We start from the raw sequence: 20,280 nt of genomic DNA, 5'->3' as shown, positions 1-20,280 counted from the left end.
ATACAAATCCCTTGGCTTGCTGCTCCTCTTTGTCACTTCAGGTTTTATAACTGAAAAGTCAAATGTTGTGTTTTATCTTGCTGTACAATTGCTCTCACTGTAATATCATTAAATATCTAACAAACTACAACCAACCCATATTCAACAGTAAAAAACAATCTTGAGAGTGACTATGTGGCTATGCAGATGCCTCGCCTCCAGCCATAGCTGTTTCCAATATGTATTAAGTCTGTACAAAAGAGAGTTCTCAGGCAAACATCTATCTGCCTTCAGGAATCAGACAGCTAAGGGAAGGCAGATCTTAAAGGTATACTGAGAGGTTTGTGTTTGAAGTACAACCCTGCACTGTGGTATTCATACAGTCTGTACTTATGGGGAAAAAAGGGAAGCTAAATATTTTTATTCACCCACAAAGAGGCAGTCCCTACCGAAGTTACATAGTCAAGCTGCAGTACACAAGCAGGAACACTCCCACTGTTAACACCTGTAAAGAATCACTAGTGCCCTCCTGACATCAAGTAGTATTTTATTAGAATGAATCAACCAGAGAGATTTTGACGCCTCTACTAGTTAAGATCAGAAGCCACCAAGCCTTTCTAAAAGTCATTCTTAGGATTTGGAGTTATATCGTCCCTCTTTGAAGAACCTTTTTGCCAGTGGGAGGAACGAGGGGAAGGGAAGGACATTTCTCAGTAACAAGATGTATATGCCATTCATTCAGCTTCAACCTCAGACTTAGGAGAGATGGGTGGTCAAATTCTCATTCTGTCACAGTCTTCCTGAGGAACATCATAAGCCGCCTAATTACTCTCTACCAGTTTTAAGAGATGTTTATGCCCATAGACACGTACGTAAGTACCTAATTTTCAGAACCAAAGAGCCATCTACTTCCCATTTACTTGAAGGATAGGACTGTATTCAATATCAAGTAGAAACCACAGTCTCAGAAACAGTTCATGGAAAAATACATGTATCTGCAAGGACTGATCTTCCACACATTCTACTCTGCTGTGAAAGGGAGTGTGAGTATATATAGCACTGAACAGGACATCAGCCTTAATTCCTCATTCAGCTACCAACCTAAGGATCATTTCCCTTCTTGGTGACTGTTGTTCTACCTTCCAATACTCTCCCTGTCTTTTTCACTTAGTTTTTAAACTCCCCAAGCGAGGGGCTACATCTCAGCTACTAGAACACAGGCCTGGTTATTACAGATGCATCCAAGCAACAGAGACACAGCTCAGAGATTAACACTAAGTTACCTCAGATCCCTTTGTTTCTCCACAGAATCTTTTTTCTCCCCTTAAAAATAGAAATGCATTGAAATTCTTGCTCAAATGCAGCTCAACACAACTCCTTTCTTCCATTTTTCTTCTGTTGGTAGTTGAAGGGACGATGCTTACAGCTCCCTTCTGTGTTCGTTCGTGTTACTGCTTTTGCCATACTTTCTGCCCTACAGCCTGTTGTCTGCAAAGCTCAGTTTCCTCTAAGAAGCTGGTGTCAGCACTATCAGAGCTGTGGATACAGGTGGAAAACAACCACAATCACAAGAGAATCATGGCTGCCAGAGCTGCATGGATTGTCCTTATAAACAAGTAGTAACACACTTCATGATAAACTGCATCTTTGTTTTGTGCTGGGGACAAGATACCCAGACAGGAATGGAACAAAGAAACAAGTTAATCTTCTCATTTTTCAGAAAAGAGCAGACAGAGCATATATGACAAAACATGTGTAGTAAGTAGCATTTGGAGGTGAAACCTGTCCTGAACCTGTCTCTCCACAACATCAAAACTTGTAATTCAGTCACAACTCTAACTTGAACTTCTGAAGAAAGACAGTTTTCAGACAGTTGAGCCATGATGGGATGAAAAATGCATAGTGAGGTGGTCTCAATTACTAATTAGTAATAGAAGACAACATATGTTTGCATATATAAAAAGCAGCTGTGTTGCACTCTGCTCCATTGTTCCAAATAAATTGAAAAAGTTAAATGTGCTGCTCTGTATAAGCACTAAGATGAGGCATTCATGCTTTGTTAAACTTTTCAGGCACTCCAGGGTGTTTGAAATTATGATGCATGTTAAATTTAAGCAGATTTATTATACACGTGTTCTGAATGTAATGAACACTTCACTGCCTCGCATTTCCTACTTTAAAAATAGCAAATTTTCTAAACAGAAAACACGTGCGTTTTGTGCAGGTCTAACGGAATACCTTTGGTCATGCAGATACTCTGAAGTAACAATGAATGCTTAATTTTAAACAATTTCCTACAGCCTTTTCATTTATGTACACAAAACTTCAAGTGCCCAAGGAGCAATTATGATGAAACAGAGTTCCAAAAGTGTTGGGCATTTGTAAGCCTAAAGGGAACTTGGGGTACTTTGCACTGAAAATTCTTAAATAAAAAGCTTCATCATGAAAACTCTAGCCAACACACCCAGGTCAGTCTACCTGCTACCAAAATGAGAACAAAACAGTTTGCACTATAAGGCCTTATATTTAGATAGTTGCACCGCTAACAGATTTGATTTTGGATAAACATTTTCCAAACTCTGTTTTTGCACACAAGATTGAAGCAGAGGATAAAGATGCAGCTACACAAGGAAATCTGTACAGAGTGTGGAAATTACAGTTCACTAAACTGCACTAATTTGGACCCTGGATATTTACTAAGATGAAGTAACACATCTTTTTGCACAGTAAAAAGGCATTTCAAAACAGAAGTTATTCCAGTGTACTTCACGTTTCATAATATATATGAAATCCCTAAGGAGATACTATGGGGAGAAGAGTGCAATTTTCACTGTATAGATGAGCGCCCAAAATAAGATCTCCAAGTCCTACTTGAAAATTTAGGGCTTTTTTTGTTACTTCCAAGCACTCCTCTTATGCAACGGTTTAATTTAGACTATCCTGAGTACTGGTGCAGAATTAATCAGGTCAGTGAAAGGAGACTGCTAGCCCTGATTACTACACCTTTAAATACTTTCTCCTGTCAGTTCAACTGTTACTCTTCTATTTTTAAATTAGTTTCAAACTCTGGACCCACAGGGCAGGGGGGCAAGCCCTTCCCCCAAAAATGCCATTGACAAAGGCCAACACTGTCAGCTCTTGAGGTTATTCCCCTTTTTTCTACAGCTTGTTTACTGCATTGTTAAGCATTCTGGCAGCAAATGGAAGGGGGTGGGGAAGAAGACGAGCTGCCACATTTCTAAAATTAGCATCTTCTGTCTCCGAGAAGCCTGTGGAGATTTAAAAAATTAGGTTTCTCTGCAAGATGCAGAGAGATGTGGAATTTAAACTGTGTTACACAGCTGAAGTCTTAAGCTCTGTTTCATACCAGAAAGCTAGTTCACCTTCTCTTCCACCACCACCCCCCGGCTCCCAGCTGTCAGTCAGAGACTATTACCACAGAATACCAAGTCCATTTTATTATATAAAGTAATTGCATTCATTTGCCCTGTCATCCATAAGCAGCTCCATAACATCTTCCACATGAGCTTGTCTATGAAGTCACAGACTCATTCCTTTTTACAGGTCACTCCCACCGTGCTGTCAGTATGGCATTATGAGGACTGCAATTCCCTATTCAGTGTGGTTTTCTACCCTCAGCTGTGGTTTTTTGGTCCTCAGGTACCAGGTAATGCCCTGCTCAGAGAATGTGTTGTCTCCTTCAGCCTTTAAGAGGCAAACATTCATGATAGAAGCTGCTGTACCACATAGGCAATGTGTACATTACTGTAGTAATTCTAATTCCAAAGTAGAATTACACAATGACATGTTTTTAACATACACGCACACTGTCATGAAAACACAATTAAGAGTGACAATATTTTGATCTTTGTTATTAATTAATAAAACCCAGCACTAGAGGAACCAGCTGTGCCTCAGCTCCTGTCAATCATACTCGTGCTACCAGTACTATTTGGTCTATACAAAAATATCAGAAGCAGAAATAGACCTGTGTTCCAAAAATCTTAACTCAGAATGTGGCTTTTTCACAGATGGGCTTTAAGTTAGAAATAGAAGAAACTCAGGAATGAAACTGAAGTTCCTTTCCAAGAACCAAGAAGTGTGCTAAAGTCATACCTCCTGAAAGGAACCGAAGACTCAGCCATGAAACAAATGCAGGCTAGCACAGACAGATTTAAAAAATATGGGACTGGAAGTTTTTGTTCCAACCCCCCCCCCCCCTTCTTTTTTAGCAATTATATTTATTCTACTCCTGTTAAAAGTCTCAGTTCATGTCTTGTAACAACTATCTTCGCTGAGATCATCTTGCACCACTTCTTTCAGATATCAGAAACATCAGTGGACAGTGTTTCAGCAGAGAACTCTAAAAAGAACTGGGAAGGTTTTCTTTCATGATTTCTATAAAGGGAAGTGCCCAAAATAATACATGTATTTTTGATCAAAATGTTTTGTTTCATCAAAATAGGTAGTGACTTAAAAAGCATGTGACATAGTAACTTACACTACACACGAAGTATATGTAATACATAGTGTGTCTATATAAATAATATATACACTATATAAACCTTAAATGAGATGAGAGGTTTCAAAACAACCAAGAAATCTGCACACTGTTCCAAAACTGAAGAAACAGGTTTATTTGAACAGTTTGTGAAATACTTTTGTATTTTTTGTTGTTTTATGTCAGATTAAAAAATCAATTTTACAAAATATTTCACATTTGGTGATACTTCATAGATCCCAAGTAAGTGATTTCATACAAGTTACAAATACAGAGCCATGTCTACTTTAGATGTTTACTACAAAATTCGTCTGGACCTGCTTTGAGTCTTGAAGTTAACAAAAGATGGTCTTCTCAAGTATTTCCTGACTGGAGACAGAACAGTCTACATAAGCCTGAACCAAAATCCAACAGAGCCAATAAGAGGGTTCAACAGATGGCAGTTTAGGTTTTGTCACATCCTAAGCATTAGGGCTGTCCTATAAATATCACAGAGATGCTGTAATTCATAGCTTAACACTGGAACTTGCAGCAAGTCTCTACATATCACTGCTAAATAAAAACCACTGTCACCCCTTTTAGCTATTTTCAACTAATTAAACGAAAGCCCAGAGTTCTGTTTGTCTTACTAGGCAGCCTGAGCACCAAACAAAACACCCTGCATGCAGGAGCTTCCCTGTTCTCAGTGATACCCTGTATCCACTTCATGTATGTTTGCTCTGACCTGTCAGGTACAGCCCTTAAATTCCTGGGAGCAGCCTTTGCTACCCTAAAGCTGAGCTTAAAAGTGACCAACGGCTCCAATGCATGAAAAAACCCTACTATTTTGTTAAAGGAAATGCCTGCCCCCAAAACCCAGTGAATTTAGTCTGTCCTCACTGTCCACAGGCCACGGCTTGTTCATTCCTGGTAATAAATTATGAATGCCCCCCCATACACATCTGTTATTCAAATCACCAGCTAAATAACGTATGAATAAATGAAGAGAGTCCTCTGAAGGGAGAGGACCATGGGGGACTAAACTTTTAGTCATGTGCTACAGCAGCAAGCATCAAAGCTTTACTATCAGGTTTGACCCCAGCTGGGTTTTATTTTTTAAAAGGCTTAGAACCAACCTCTTATGAACATGAATCACTAAGCAGCAGGGGCATGGCATGAAAGGTTGCCCAGAAATGCAAGGCAAGAATAAAGACTCAAATGAAAAACTTGCTGGAAGCACTCAGCTATCATAGGTCTTCGCTCTCTTGTATCAGTCCGAACCGGGACAGAAGGTCGCAAACGAATTGACAGTTTTCACCAGAAATACATTAGCAGTTAATTCCCACTAAAAAAAGTGTTCAGGTTCAAGAGAACTGATGTAATTTGAAAATAAAAAGCCTGCAAATAAAACAAAAGGTGTAGGGCTGCTCAAGGAAGTTTCTAAGCTTATAATAAGCTTAGAATGACAGAAAATTAGAAAAAAAGACAAGTGACATGCCTTGATAGTATTCACCTAATCAAACCACAGCCACACAGCTACACCTAGTAACATCTTTGTTACTCTTAGTTCATTATGAGGCAAATTTATGAACACATGTGCAAATAATTCATAGTTTGTCATGCAGAGACCATACTGCTGCTTCAGGCAAAAAGAATCTGCATCAAAATACATCTGCAAAACTGTATGTCAAAACAATACCTTTGAAAAGGGGAAAAAGGGAATTACCATGTTGCATTAGGCTGTACCTCCACATAAGACAACCAAGGTATGTTCCTGGAGCATCCAATTAAAGCTTGTTAGACCAAAGTTTTAATTAATTTTCAATAAACCAAAATATGCCTAAGATCAAAGGATGAAGGAAGCATCCCAGTGTCGTGAAAAGAAGGAAAGGGGAATTAGTTTCATCCTCAGATGCCTTATCTGATTATACTTTGTACCCAAGGAGTCAAAGTATCCAGTACTATCTGGAAGTACTTGTTTTAGACAATCTTAGATGCATTACTAAAGATAACTGATCATTAGCTGGCATGCTGAATTCCCTCCCAATATTGCATAGATAAGCAATTTTTCCTTCTTCATCCATGTAAGTTGGTTGAGCTTGACAGCACTACTTTTAGTTTCATGCCATGGATGCATAAAAGCTTCATTATATGTATGGATGCAGCAAGTCAGTCTTTAAGTCTATTGACTGCAGTAATTATCTTAATATTTTGCCCTTTTCTTCAGATGCAGACAATCTCCTGATTTATACCAAGCAAGCTGAACTTACCTTTTAAAAGTTTGTGACAACAAAACCAATGCACCACAATTCCAAACTCCTAACAGGTACAGATGGCCCTGGAGCAGGAAGAAAGCATCCTCTCCAAAAACTTCATTGACAAAAGTTCCATAAGGGCCATTGATATAAAAATCCACATTTGACTATTTCATCTCAGAGTAGTTATTTCAACTTTTTCACCAGTCTTTCTCCATAAAATATGATGCAACAGAATAATGATTTGACTTAAGGACACTTCCACTGTAACATTTCCCATGTGCATGTTGAGTCTGCTATACATTTTCAGCAGTCCCATGCCTTTAGCTTATTAGAGATCATTATATAATAAATTCACATCTCCCACGATGCTAGCGTTCAAGATTTTTCCTTGTAAAATGCCTTCCTCTAAGAATCCTTAGAAAAGTTAACTTATCAAGCCTTACAGTCCACAGCAGATGAAAGATTTCTACTGAAGGAATTTGTTTCCCTCCAAGAGAGACATGGGAATGCACTGAAGGGAGACTGCCTCCCACCTGTAAGCATCTTGTCAGACAAAAGCAAAACCCAAAAGGATCATGTTAAATCCTCTTCCTGAAGGTGCAATGTATTAGCAGACAGGAGGGCTTACAAACCATGCATGTCTAGCATCAGTTCCAGAAGCAAACAAGGTAACCATGAAAGTTTCCATATTACTGCTGGGCCTGCCTGGTTTTGAAAATACGACCTTGACATGCTGAAAAAAAACCCAAACAAAACCCAACAAATCATGTTAAACCTGCTGGTGTGCCTTATTTAGCCACTGTATACAAATATTTGTAGAATAATAAAGCAAGCCTTACTACATCTCAAAGGGAAGGAATAAACTGCTTTATACTATTATGTAACTGACAGAAACCAAAGCTGCAGATGGCTTCTCGATGGCACTGACAAGATGACCAGTTATTCTGAAATGCTTGCAGCATGATACTATATATTAAAAAAAAAGTCTAGCTTGTGGTTTTTTGTTACAATTACATCAATGACATGTATACGTGGTGCCCTAGCTCCTCAGCAACATATCTGTAAATTTCATAACGCAATTTCCTGAGACACGTTCTGGGAGCTGCATTTTCCCAGACTAGAGGGAAGAGCAAGGAAACTTGAGACACTATAGGTTGCATCTGTTGATAAAAATCACATCACTTAGTAGAGATGTAGCAGAAAATCTGCTGAATAGCCACTACTCCTAATATAATTTAAAAACAAGAAGTCATAAAATAGAGGCATACTGGCAGGCTAAACATGAAAGCAGCTCTAGGATGCAAATTTAATTTAGTTAAACTTGACAAGACCTAGGACATCCAAGAGTTTTGCTGTCAAACTTTCTACAGAGAAATTAGCATGGCATTCATGAAATTTACAGGTTTCCTGGGTCCTCGTATAGCAGAGGCACAATATAAAAACTAGAAAATAGGATTTCAGATTCCAGATCTTACTCTAATTATAATTGCTACTGTAATGTTAACTTTGGGGTAAAAGTTAAAAGCATCACCTTACAATAATGTTCTTCAGAAATGCTGAAATAAGTTTAGGTTGGAAGAGACCTCTGGAGATCATCTAGTTTAGCCACCTGCTGAAAGCAGGGTTGAAACTTCAGATTTGCATAAGGTTGCTCTGTACTTGCTCTGTTGACTTTTGAAAGTCTTCCAAAATGGAGATTCCACAGCCTCTTCAGGTAACTTGGTACAGTACTTTGTCTTAATCACACAACCACCCATCGTACCCACCCCTGCCATGTTCAAGTTTCCCTTGTGGCAGCCTGTGACCTTTGCTTCTTGCCTTTTCACCGTATGCCTCTGAGGAGAGTCAGGATTCGCCCTCTAAGTCTCTATTAGCAACGGAAAACCATGATTACACACACACACCCCTTTGCTTCTCTTCTCCAAGCTAGTCATGCCCAGTTCCCTCATCCTCTTGTACATCATATGCTCCAGATCCATAATATCTAATCAAGCACTGTCTGAGTCTCAAGTTGGAAACATCACCCATGTGTTGAGGAACCAAAACTGGAAACAGTGTTTGATGGGGCCTCAAAAGTGATGCTCAGGAGGAAATAATCACCTCCCTCAACCACCTGGACACCCTGCGAAGGCTGGCAGAAGCGCCGTTACAGCAACACGCAGCTGACTCACACCTAACTTTACACCACAGGAAGAAAAGCTCTCACATCCAATTTGGCAGGCTTTGAATTAGCCCTGAAGAGTGCAGCCACTGTCAGGGGAGGAAAAGAAACAGAACGGCACATCTACAGGCTGTTCAAATCTTCGCTGAAACTGGAAATATACCTTTAACTATTTCACTGTGCAGAAGAGGACAAGAATTCAGTGCACAATCCACAAGTCTCAGACATAAAAAACTGTGCCAACGCAGGCTGTATTCCAGGTAATTGCCAAATCCTCCTTACTTTTTTAGTGCATCTCATCCGACAGCATAAACATCACCTGTTTGGGTGCTGAGGACAGATATAATATTTATTTCTCCATTATAAAAATTAATGCAACAGTCTGTCACTGCATTGTCTCTTATCCCTAAAGTATCTAATTATGCTGCATGTTTCACAACAAAAATGTAGCATGGGACCTTCACAACTCCATCACACTTCTAACTTTTATTATTGCCTCAAACTTTTTTCTTATCAAAGTGAGAAACCTGCACAGCTTGGATGTTACTTGAAGTCAGCAACTTTTACTGAGAAGTAAACAGCAAACTGCACACAGCACAATTTCAGCCAAGTCACCTGAATTCATAGAAGGAAAGAAAATCATGTTCTAAACCAGACATAAAGAACCCAGCACACACTCTCTGGTGATGCTGGCAAATGATGATGGGCAAGTCACTCCAATATCAAAATTATATTTACAGGACATCATGGCCATGATATGCAGAGAATACAGACTTTATCCCTACCCTACCTGTCTGTAAGAAGCTTGAACCTAACATCTGGTACTTGCGCTATTAAAAAAAAGCTCTTCCAGTGGAGGATTAAACCATAAGCATCTCAATAGTTCTGTGGCAACTGCATGCTAGAAGAGTGGGGAAGTTATATAAAGCCAAAGGAGAAAAGAAAAATGAAAGAATGTAACTGTTCCGCTGGAGGAATATCCTTAAGGTCACTGTTTCTGTGGGCACAGGAAAAACAAGCAGGTAGCACTACACCCTGAAAGGTAGTTAAGTGGCTGTTCAATAAAGCTTTGAATAAACTGTTATCTCCCCTTGTAAGATTTTCTGAGGACCTGGCTTGCGCAGCACCCAAATGCCTGCAGGTGCTTTTAATAGTTAGATTGCATTCCATGTGTTAGCTGTAATTTGCTTGTCAGTCATTTACTTGACTAATTATCTGCTCAAAATGGCTCATCACACAGGATACCTGAAGTGTTACAACCATTATTGAAGATGCGATAGCTTTATCCTCAAACAGAACAAAGATACATGTAACATCATCCTCTATACAAATATGCTTTGTCATAAAACATGCAACTGACATATGCATATAAAGAACCACAGAACACACACAACACTGGAGAATAAATTTTGAGATCTGAACATGTTAATGGCTTTAATGAATTATGCACAACAACCAAAGAGTGACTGCACAATCGAAACCGATCAGCTTAATCTGCAAGAGAGAAGGCAGCTTATAATCACTGAGAGAATGCAGGAACATCAGAACTGTGTAGCAGTTAGCAGAGAGATTATTCTATTCCAGATAGAAATTATTAATGACACTAAGAAATGATGTGTGGAGTTTGGCACTGTGGTGTAGTCCCTCAAATAACCAGCCTTCATTTCCTCCATCAGTAAAGTTTGCAAGGTACACTGAAATGTAATGTCTACAGCTGAAACTGCTCTGAAGTAAACAAATTTGTCAGGGAACTATGAATTCCTCTATCTTCAGCATTACCATTTCCCTGAAGCAGTGCCTATTTCATTTACAGTAAGCGGAATGGATTTTCATTTACTTAACAGTCTTGTATTTATCTAGATACTATGGCCACAATTAATAAAACATGCTTGCTTACCGATAGAAAAGCTTTTGGAACGACAGTGCACTGATAAGCTCTAAAAAAATATTATCTTCTGAACAAACATGGTCAAACAGCTACATAAATATCTCTGAACAAGTGAGAAAAAAGGAAGAGTAATGTGATGTAATCAGCGTACTACTAAAAAAGAACTGTGCCCAGAAGCATAAGTACAATTTATCCTCTAGCTAAATTCTAGCATATATAGTAAAAAGAATAAAACCACCTACTGTGCTTCTGCGATGGGCTTCCTAAATCCATTGTCTTGTAGAAATAACAATTTTTTTTCAACTGTCTATGTTAGAATGAAAAAATACTCAGCATTTTCCCCTCCGTCTTGCTCCCTCTTCTGCAAGTCCCTCTTTCTGTTTGTGTGAGAAGGCAGTTTAAATTTCATCCCATTTATTAGCTCAGTCACTGAGGAATCACTGTCAGTTTTCTGATGGTACAAGCTCCTTTACTGTATACAACACCCAAGGAAGCGGGGGAGAAATAAAGAGGTAGGATTTTATCTAAACTACTTTTTGCTGGAACAATTAACTCTTCATTGACTGACACCTCCTTCCGGGTTCCAGTGTCAGTTGACACTGAAACGTCTGTTCCTCTAAGGCAACAGGGAATTCTTTATGACAGCTGTTTAATGCTCATGTTCCTTCTTTTAAGATTTCCTCTGCTTTTCTCTTCCACTGCTTAACAAGGAACTGCAGTCAGACACTGCCACAGCCATGATTTCTTGCTACCATATGAGGTGTCCCTTTTCAATCATGCCAAGTGATTAAGGATCACAAATCCTATGAACTTTAAGTTTGCTGTGATCCCCAGTCACTAACAGCTTCTAAAACTTCTAGAGATCTCTATTAGAGATTTATTCTCCAGCCACTAATGCTTGCTTCTTCTTCAGGTAGAAGTATTTAAAACCTCTAACCCTGAACATCCAAAACAACAAACAAAATTATTTACAAAGAAAAAATTCACTATCTTTAGAAAAATAAGATGTGGATCCTTCACCCCTTCATCCCCAAACAAGTTTTCAAGGCAGCAGGACAGAATAATGTTTGTTTCTTTGCAGTGAATTTACAATCATGTAAGAACAGATGATCTTGCTCCACTTCTCTCAATCACCTGTTCTAATAAAGAAACACGATCTAGTAACACCACCCCACAGCCAGTGCAGAATAATCAACGAAGACTGCAAGGGTTTTCACAAGTTTAATGTTCTCCTGGGAGAACTATATGCTCTGTAGATATCTGCATTTCTAAAGCGTAAGTTTTAACTTTTTTAGTCCCTGCCCACAGTCAAGCTTCTCCAATTCAAATGTTTACTTAGAGCTGCACGAGGAAAATGAGTCAAAAGACCTAGATTTTCCTAACCATTTTCCTCTGGAGGACAGCATCCTTGATTAAGCACAAACAAGACTTCCCTCCCCTCCTTCAAACAGTACTTTGTTGTCCATCTATTCCTTATTTCTGCCAATAAATGGTAAGAACAAAACCTGTTCTACAATCATGGGTCTAAATGCCAGTGCTTCTAACAAATGATCATTTGGGGATTTCATTAAGCTCCATTTCTAGACTTTGAAGCTTGATCTTGACAGCAACCCTGCTCCTACATCTTCACTATTACAAAGATTTGTGTTGTGCTGAAGGACACTTTCTTGGAACTGTCTTCCTCTGACTTTCACTAATGGTCTTGCACATTCTAAACATCTGCATATGTAAGCATAAAGCTGTGACACAAAGCTGAAGTTTTTTCTTCCTTAGATCCAATCACAAACCCTGCTAGCCTACTAGGAACCTACACACCCCTTCCGGATCAGTAAGGGATACACCAGCATTAAGGGGATTAAGATGGTCTCTAAACTGCTGCAAAATCGTTTGTTGTCTTCTTTACTGAGCCAATTGTCTGGAGCCAGCATTTCAGGGAGGGAAAAAGATTATTACTTCAGGGAAATATCAGTGGTTCTGGCAAATGGTAGAGTATTGCATTAAATTATTTCATCCACCGACTATAGTTCCATGTCCTATGAGTAGGGGGGGGGGGGGGGGGGGGGGCGGAAATCAAACTATACCTTCTGAGTGGTTTACACAGTCTCAATTCTCCATTAAATTTTGGAATATTAGCCCTTCACATGGTTAAATGAGTGTTATTCAGAGAACTGTTCTAATCAAATTGTTATGGAAATGGCCAAAACGAAATATAAACCCTCTAATTTATATCTATCTTATTGTTTCACAATTACATAGTGCAGTGCAATGTAGTACTTAACAACACTCAAATATTTAAAAGCACAAAGTGAAAAAAGTTTTAAATACAAGGAAAAGGTACACAGGCAGATCAACATGATCACATCATACAAAAATCAGTACAATGCCAAAACATGTTCTAATATATTCAGATCCTTGGTGAGCTTATTGTTTGAATCTTGATGCTATTTTCTCCTAGAGAAGCATCTCCCAAACTTCACTCAATATCAAAGGAAGTGAAGAACTTGTTATAGCAAATAGTATAGTAAAATGAAGTACAGGACTGCGGCTGTTAATGCTTCTGTATTTAAAATACATGCCAAGGAACACACATAGTAGGATAAAGGAAGCTTTATTTGTTACTTGAGAAATGTAAAAAACCAAACAAAAAAACCCAAACCACCACAAACATTCAAGACCTCACTAGAAAGGCCAAGCCAAGGGCTCTTACCACACTGTTGCATGGCACTGTTCTTTCTCGTCTGAGAGAATGCTATTCAGGCACTCTTCCAGGGATTAGATGAGAAAAAGGAATAAAAAAAGGAACATACATTTGCTAACAGAATTCTCTCATCATTAGAGGTAACACTCAGTTCTGTCAGCAACAGCATCCACACCAGCTCAGAAGGGTATCTTTCTCAGAAAGATCTCTTTAACCAATTAAGATCTTTTTTTGCCTAATTCTACTGAATCTCATTCAGTGAAGCAATATTGTTCCTCATCACTGAAAGTATGATCCTTGAGACTCATTCTGATGACCACCTAAGGAGTCTGTCTCACACTGAGAAAAACAATCAACAAAACCTTAAAATACTACCAAAAAATATCTCATTCACTCTCTTCTATAAACCATTCACAGCTCTTATGCTGACTATGCTCTACAAAAAGAGAAGGTCCATAATAGAACAGCTTCCCTTCACATTGGTACACAGGTTGAACTCATGGTTTGTATCTCTGAGTTCATGAGTCCAAAAGCAGAGTATTCTCATTTTTGTACTATATAGCCAGTGACGCAGCTGAAGATTCCTGGATTTGCCTAGAAGATAGCAGCAGCCACACATAAAGAAGTTCTTCATAGTTAATGAACTGCAGGAAACCACTATGATTTGCTTCGTAAGACAACTGAAGTTATTTTTCTTTCAAGAAACAAAGCATTCCTCTCTGATGAATTATTTAACCTCAGATTGAACTGTCAGATAAGATTCTGATGTGAACAAAGATAAAAAGAAAACTGCTTGTAGATGAAGGACATTTAAATGTTTTGGGAGGTAAGCAGTATCTAAAGCCAGGCAGGTTTCAGAGTATCACACAGTCGGAGATGGCTTGGATTTTAAAAGCCATATGCCAAACTCCAAATGCAAATGAAAGCCAGGCAATAGTTCCTGCTGTAAGACACGATGGCCAAGAGCCACTTAGCTATAACTGCCTTCAGTGACTTTCAGGGAGATCAAGTTCACCAGAGCTATCAGCAGATACAAGTGATTTACTTGTGAGAAAATGTATGAGGTAGAGACTCAGCTTTCGGTTACAGTGCTTACAAGAACAGCATCCTTCTGAGTCGATTTGATTGACAGACTTATTCACAGCTAATGGCTATATCTTAAGAACTTCCCACAAATAGTGCCAATATAGTTGAACTTTTGTTAAAGAATACTGGATTCCCCATCCCCCTGCCATGTCTTTGACAAACATGCAGGCTAAGTGCCCACCTAAATGAATGAAAGGAACATATTTTTCCTCTCACAGTATTATAAAAACTTTTTTTTATTATTGTTCCGGCACTGGTTCAGTCAATCCAGAACTCACTTGACTACCTCTAAACATACGACAATATTATGACATTATTCTGAGTGAGCATTGATTTTTACTTATTTCACTTGTTTCTAAGAATCAAACTATAAAGAAATTTAACTTCCCTGCTAGCAGATACTCACAGCTATCAAGAACGTGCAACTAGCAGCAGTTTTGCGGGAACACAGCGGTAACACCCCTAGGTAATCAACCATTCAAGTGATGCCAGTTACAAAAGCTCTAGAAATAACAGTACCCCAACAGAACTGGTTCCGAGGCAGAATGAAACCTTCCAAACCTGCATTCTAGAAATATGAAGTGAATGTTTGGAGGCTTTGTAAATATGAGCACATGTGCAGTGCAGTCTTCCATGATTTCTCTCTTTCACAGGAAGCCTTCATAGTACTGGTCATATACAGTAGAAGAGCCATATTTATGCATCATGGTTTTGGCACTGTACTATTCACAAAAACTGTTTAATAACCAAGGAAGACAGATAGATATAAATGTAAATTCTTGTTCCAAAGTCTCCTCTCTCTGGTTTGTGCTCATGCCAGTTTAGCATTTGTGCATTCATCCAGTAGATGGCAATAGTGACACAGACAGACCACTGCATTAGCAATATTCTTGCCCTAGACTCTGGGATACGTGTGCAAACAGTATTATTTATTCTGCTTGAAGTGTCCTATTTCCCACTGCATACTTCTGAAATCTTTACAGGCAGCAACAGATACAGAACAGGAAGAGCATGAAAACTTGTGGGGGGAGATTTTGATGGAGGTGGTAGAAGAAACAAGTGACACAAAAAGAGATCCATTAAGATCATCACAGTGGTAGCGCAGATCAGACAACATTATGACATTGATAGCATATTACTTGGTTGTTGCAGTCCAAGCCTAAAGAGGGTCTTGCTCAGCCTCCTCTCCAAGACTGGTTACTTCTGTAAGGGCAATATAATTTGCTCACAGATTCTCTAGAGCACTTTAAATTGTCTTGGAGTAACATAATAATCCTTAGCTCCTCAAAAAAAGGCAGTCTGCTCATTAGAAAGCTTTAACCCATCAAACCTGCCATTTGTTACTTTCCTTTTCAAACTTTAAAGCGAAGGCCTGCTGATTTTAAGTTACACAAACAAAAATCTGAGATGCAGATTACTGCTATAAAACTAACATGGCTATACCCTACACGTGTAGTACGCTGCTTTTTTTTTTCACCCCCAGTACACAAAAAACAAAGATTCTACAACATAGTTCAGTCAGTATCTTTTATCTTGTTTTCACTAGTTAACTTCCACAGAAGACAGAGCTAGCATATAAATTGACAAGCCAAATAACTCTCCTCTTCTTTTTGTAGTTGTGTGGCTTCAATGGCACACCACAACGAAAGGTGAGGCCAAACTGCAGTATTCCTATTGACAGTGGAGAAGGATCAACAAGTTAAACCTCTGTCTTCAGTACCTTAATTGTTCCCATTGCTAATTCTGACAGTTTCACAACCTTCCACACATTTATCCTAACAAAACTCCACTAAGATAAAGACAGGTAGTTACTATTATTTCATGATTCTAAACAAAAATCACTATCCAAAGTCAAACGATGTGTGAATTGGAGACAACAAACTGGATACCTCTCTGCTCCCTTGCAGGTGTCAATTCCAATAGTATTTAGGCTGCTAACTTCCACCAGACTTCAGTGGGAACATCTGTGCCTAAACACCTTTAGGCATCTTGGCACAGCCTCCAAGAACTACATTACAATACACTGAACTAAAAAAACACCAAACAAAAACTGCCGACCAAACAAAACCAAGGAAGCTTGATAGTTTTTCCTTGCCTGTTGAGTCTATTTGGGCTAAATGGCAAGGCTTAAAAAGCTTATTTGATCCAAACAAATATCCTTAAGAAAACAAATATACATTCCTCAGACAAGAAAAAGCAATAGATGAACCACATCAGCTGAAAGACAAGATACCAATGGTCAGCAAAGTCAGAATGAAATGCAAGATCCTCACACACTGCTTGGTCCAGACTTGCTATTGAGCTGTGCCTTGTATCATCATTTATCCTACAGAACGATGGTATTGTACAGCCACTCTGTAAGTTGGTAAAGGAAGGTAACAGCTGAGAAAGAGTCCAGGTTGTGGAGTGCTTGCATTAGTCTTTAACACAAGCTAGAAGGTTTAGACATCTATGTTGCTTTTGTATCACAAGAGCACAGATCAAGATCATTAAACTAGACTGAAACATTTCCAATTTATTCTACTGCAATCTTGAAGTGCTTAGTCAGAAGAGCTTTCACTAGTTCACCATGAATGTTCGCAGCCTCAGGAAAGATTTTAATTCACTGCAGTACACTGGAGTGCTTTTGAACCCTATTGGACTCTAACGTTTCAGATATTTTTAAACAAATTATCTGAAATATAAATTAGCTGCTTTACATATATTTGATTATCTCAAAACAAAGAAACCTAAACCCAAGTGAATTACAATCAATCCAGACTTTCCATTTAGTTCAATTTTCCTAATGCTTTCATTAATTTCAACTATTACTTCCCCCCTCAGTGTGCTTTCTCATGCTGGTTTCCCAGCGATTTGATTGCTCAGTCATGTTTTATTCAGGCATCTTAATCTTCTCCTGTGCATCCTTCTCATGTGCACTTCAGCATCAGTTCAAGCCCTTTAATAATGACAATTGTTAATACAATGAGTATAAAAGTCAGCTACTATGATGTACAAAACCACACCAAGCACTTACAAAAATTTTGTTGTAAATCCTCAGATTAACATTTCTCAATCAGCTGCAAAGTAAGAATTGTGTGTATTGCTGTAAGATTTTTTTTTTTTTAATCCAATGATTACATGGAAATACTAGGAATGCTTACATGGAATCACTAGTTGCAAAAAGTGACAGTGTAACTAAGCACTGTCTTTATATGTTATCATCTGTATCTTACTCAAACTTCAAATGATTTTATAAATTTAATTTTTGGGGAGGTACACTTCAGCAAATAGTAAGTTCTAGGGACTTCTCTCACTTTTTTTTTTATTTGAAGTGATTACTGAAATAATCTGCAAGAGAAATTGTAATGAGCCATCACAAAAATGACTGTTCACGTTTCTGTTGAACTGCCTTTTACAGCTGGAAACAAACCCTTTGAGGCCCTGTAACCTGGGCTGGAGGGGTTCAGGCTGGACTCAAGCCTGAGCCTCCTGCAGAGCCCTTTTCTAGTGGAGAGGCAGGTGCAAAGCGGGGACTGCATAAGGAACCGAATGTCTTTCTGGTATCTTCCATCATATGGTTCGTAAATCTCTGCCCTACATCACATGTGTGTAAGGAACATGCATTTATGTAGTGTACGCACGTATGGATAAAGTTAAGAACACCGCTGCCCTCTGCTGTTAAATTACAGTCAAATATGGCCACCTGGATTGCAAACTAACCTGAGGAACAGAAGTTGCTCTTGTCATCAAGTAATTTATGATACTTTCTCCCTTACAATGCATACTACATTACCGAAATGGCACAATTTCTTACAATTTTGTTATCTCCTAATGGAGATAAAACTGCTAAGACTGAATTCTTTCAAAAAGTTTTTCAGTATTAAAGAATGCTACATGAGCATGGACAACAGTAAACTGCCTTTTTCAGAAACTGAATCAGTTTCACTGTTTCATCAGCCCTCACATCTACTCCAGATCACCTGAGATGAAATACATTAGTTCCTAATCTTTCAGGCAATTCACCACCTAAATATTTGGGTGCTTATTTGCATGTAATATGTCTGCAAATAAAACAAATCTTGTTTTAAACACTTGAAAGTCTGGCTAGAGATTGCCAGTCACCTTCTGAGTCTGCATTAGGAAGCAGTAAACTAAGCCTAAATTCAGAGAAATTCTAGGCTGAAATGGGCTCAAGCAATAACGTAGAAATAAATCTCAATCTATTTAGCTCTACTGTTCCAGCTCTCAGGTACCAAGGTTCAGACAGAATGCTAAACTTCAGAGTTGCAGCTATGCATATCAGTTGCAGCATACAACTAGTTGCAGTCTAACACGAATGTCTAAATGTTCACACCTCTTCTGCAAATTAAGTTAATACTATTAATTTGTTAGTCACCCAGAAGCCTCAATAGAAATCCATCCAATAAAGTACAGGCAGGAACACTTTCGAGCCCTCTATTTACAACCTCTTTTTTTTTTTAAAAAAAAAATAAAATATTTATTCTAGGAGAAATTCTGCCCCTAAAATACACACAAATTTACTTCTAAAGAAATCGCCATCTTACAACCAAGGCACAGAAACAGAGATGTCAGATAGCAATTACAGAAGTCACACACACACAGAGCAGTCTGCGAGGGACCGCAGGGGAATTCTCTACCCAGACTAGGAAATGTCTAATCAGCTGGAGCAGGCACATACAGCTGACTGCTACACAGATACTCTCTTACTGCCCTCCATTTGAATCTTGGGAGGCACAGACCAAGGATTCAGCTCATCCTGGATAACTGAAAAAATCAAACAGCAGAATCTGGAAACTGCTGACTGACATCCTTATATACAGTTCAGACAACAATTCAGTTGTTATATATTGAATATATATATATTGAATAATACAATTCAGACACATTTCAATCAACAATTCTCATAGCCCTACTCTATGTTTTTCTCAAATATTTTAAAATGTTAACCTAACAAAAGTAATTGTACCTTTTCCCTCCCAATTTTAGCATGTCAGTCTCCAGCAGATTTAGATTAAGCATCCCTAAATGGAACCAGCTGGTACCTAGAATACATAACAAGTGTGCTAAAAGAACATTTACCTTATACAACAGATGCTTCACTTATTAAACAGCCCTTCATCATAAAAGACATGGCTTTTTTTTTTTTATTACAACAAAATCTAAATCTAATTTTTAAAAAATTCTGTATGTCGACCTGGGGTGGTTTGGGTTTTGTATGGGGATTTTTGGCAGGAAAGAGAATAAATAACATACCAAACTTACACTCACCTAACCGAGTATTCTAGCTACACAAACCTTCTGGGGTTCAGACTCTTTTGGGATCTACAAATTGCATTTTGCAGGAAGTTCCCAAGCAGCTAATATTAGTACCCACAAGTGTCCCTCTCCAGATCTTACCAAAGTTATTTCATTTCTGATTTGTTTAGGTTGAACATCATTGGGTTTTGTATTTCAGCAGGGGTAACAAAAAAAAAACCAACAAAAAAACCCAAAACAACCCCCCAAAAAAAGACTCAAGCATGACTAGGAAGTGTCTGTTGTGCAGGAATAGCAGTTCCCATTTATAATCAAAATAAGAAACAACAGGACAAAGCAAAGTTACAAAAACAATCAAACAAGTGAGTAACAGAATCAGAACTAGATTCTACTGAGTTGTCCAATATCATAGCCTTAGATTCATGCTTTATTACAACAGTCCGTGGACTCATGAACACTGTACCATAAGCT

General features: G+C 38.5%; 1 protein-coding gene across 9 annotated transcripts in view; it reads right to left on the bottom strand.

Moving 5' to 3' along the window:
• The window catches only part of PLCH2 (phospholipase C eta 2), a 122,020-nt gene that overhangs the window by 75,192 nt on the left and 26,548 nt on the right, over positions 1-20,280 (bottom strand). The window contains exon 1 of one of the 9 annotated variants that reach the window (XM_040587454.1): positions 11,009-11,122. The exons of the other annotated variants lie outside the window; for them this stretch is intronic. Within the exon in view, the coding sequence (XP_040443388.1) occupies positions 11,009-11,039 (31 nt within the window). The 5' untranslated portion in view covers positions 11,040-11,122. Of the gene's footprint in view, positions 1-11,008; positions 11,123-20,280 lie in introns of those variants that run through there. 9 annotated transcript variants of the gene reach the window in all.

The sequence above is a fragment of the Falco naumanni genome, chromosome 3 (genome assembly GCF_017639655.2).
Source record: "Falco naumanni isolate bFalNau1 chromosome 3, bFalNau1.pat, whole genome shotgun sequence".
NCBI classification, from domain to species: Eukaryota; Metazoa; Chordata; class Aves; order Falconiformes; family Falconidae; genus Falco; species Falco naumanni.
Note: the sequence above shows the minus strand (reverse complement) of the source record. Positions and strands in the feature narration are given on the sequence as shown.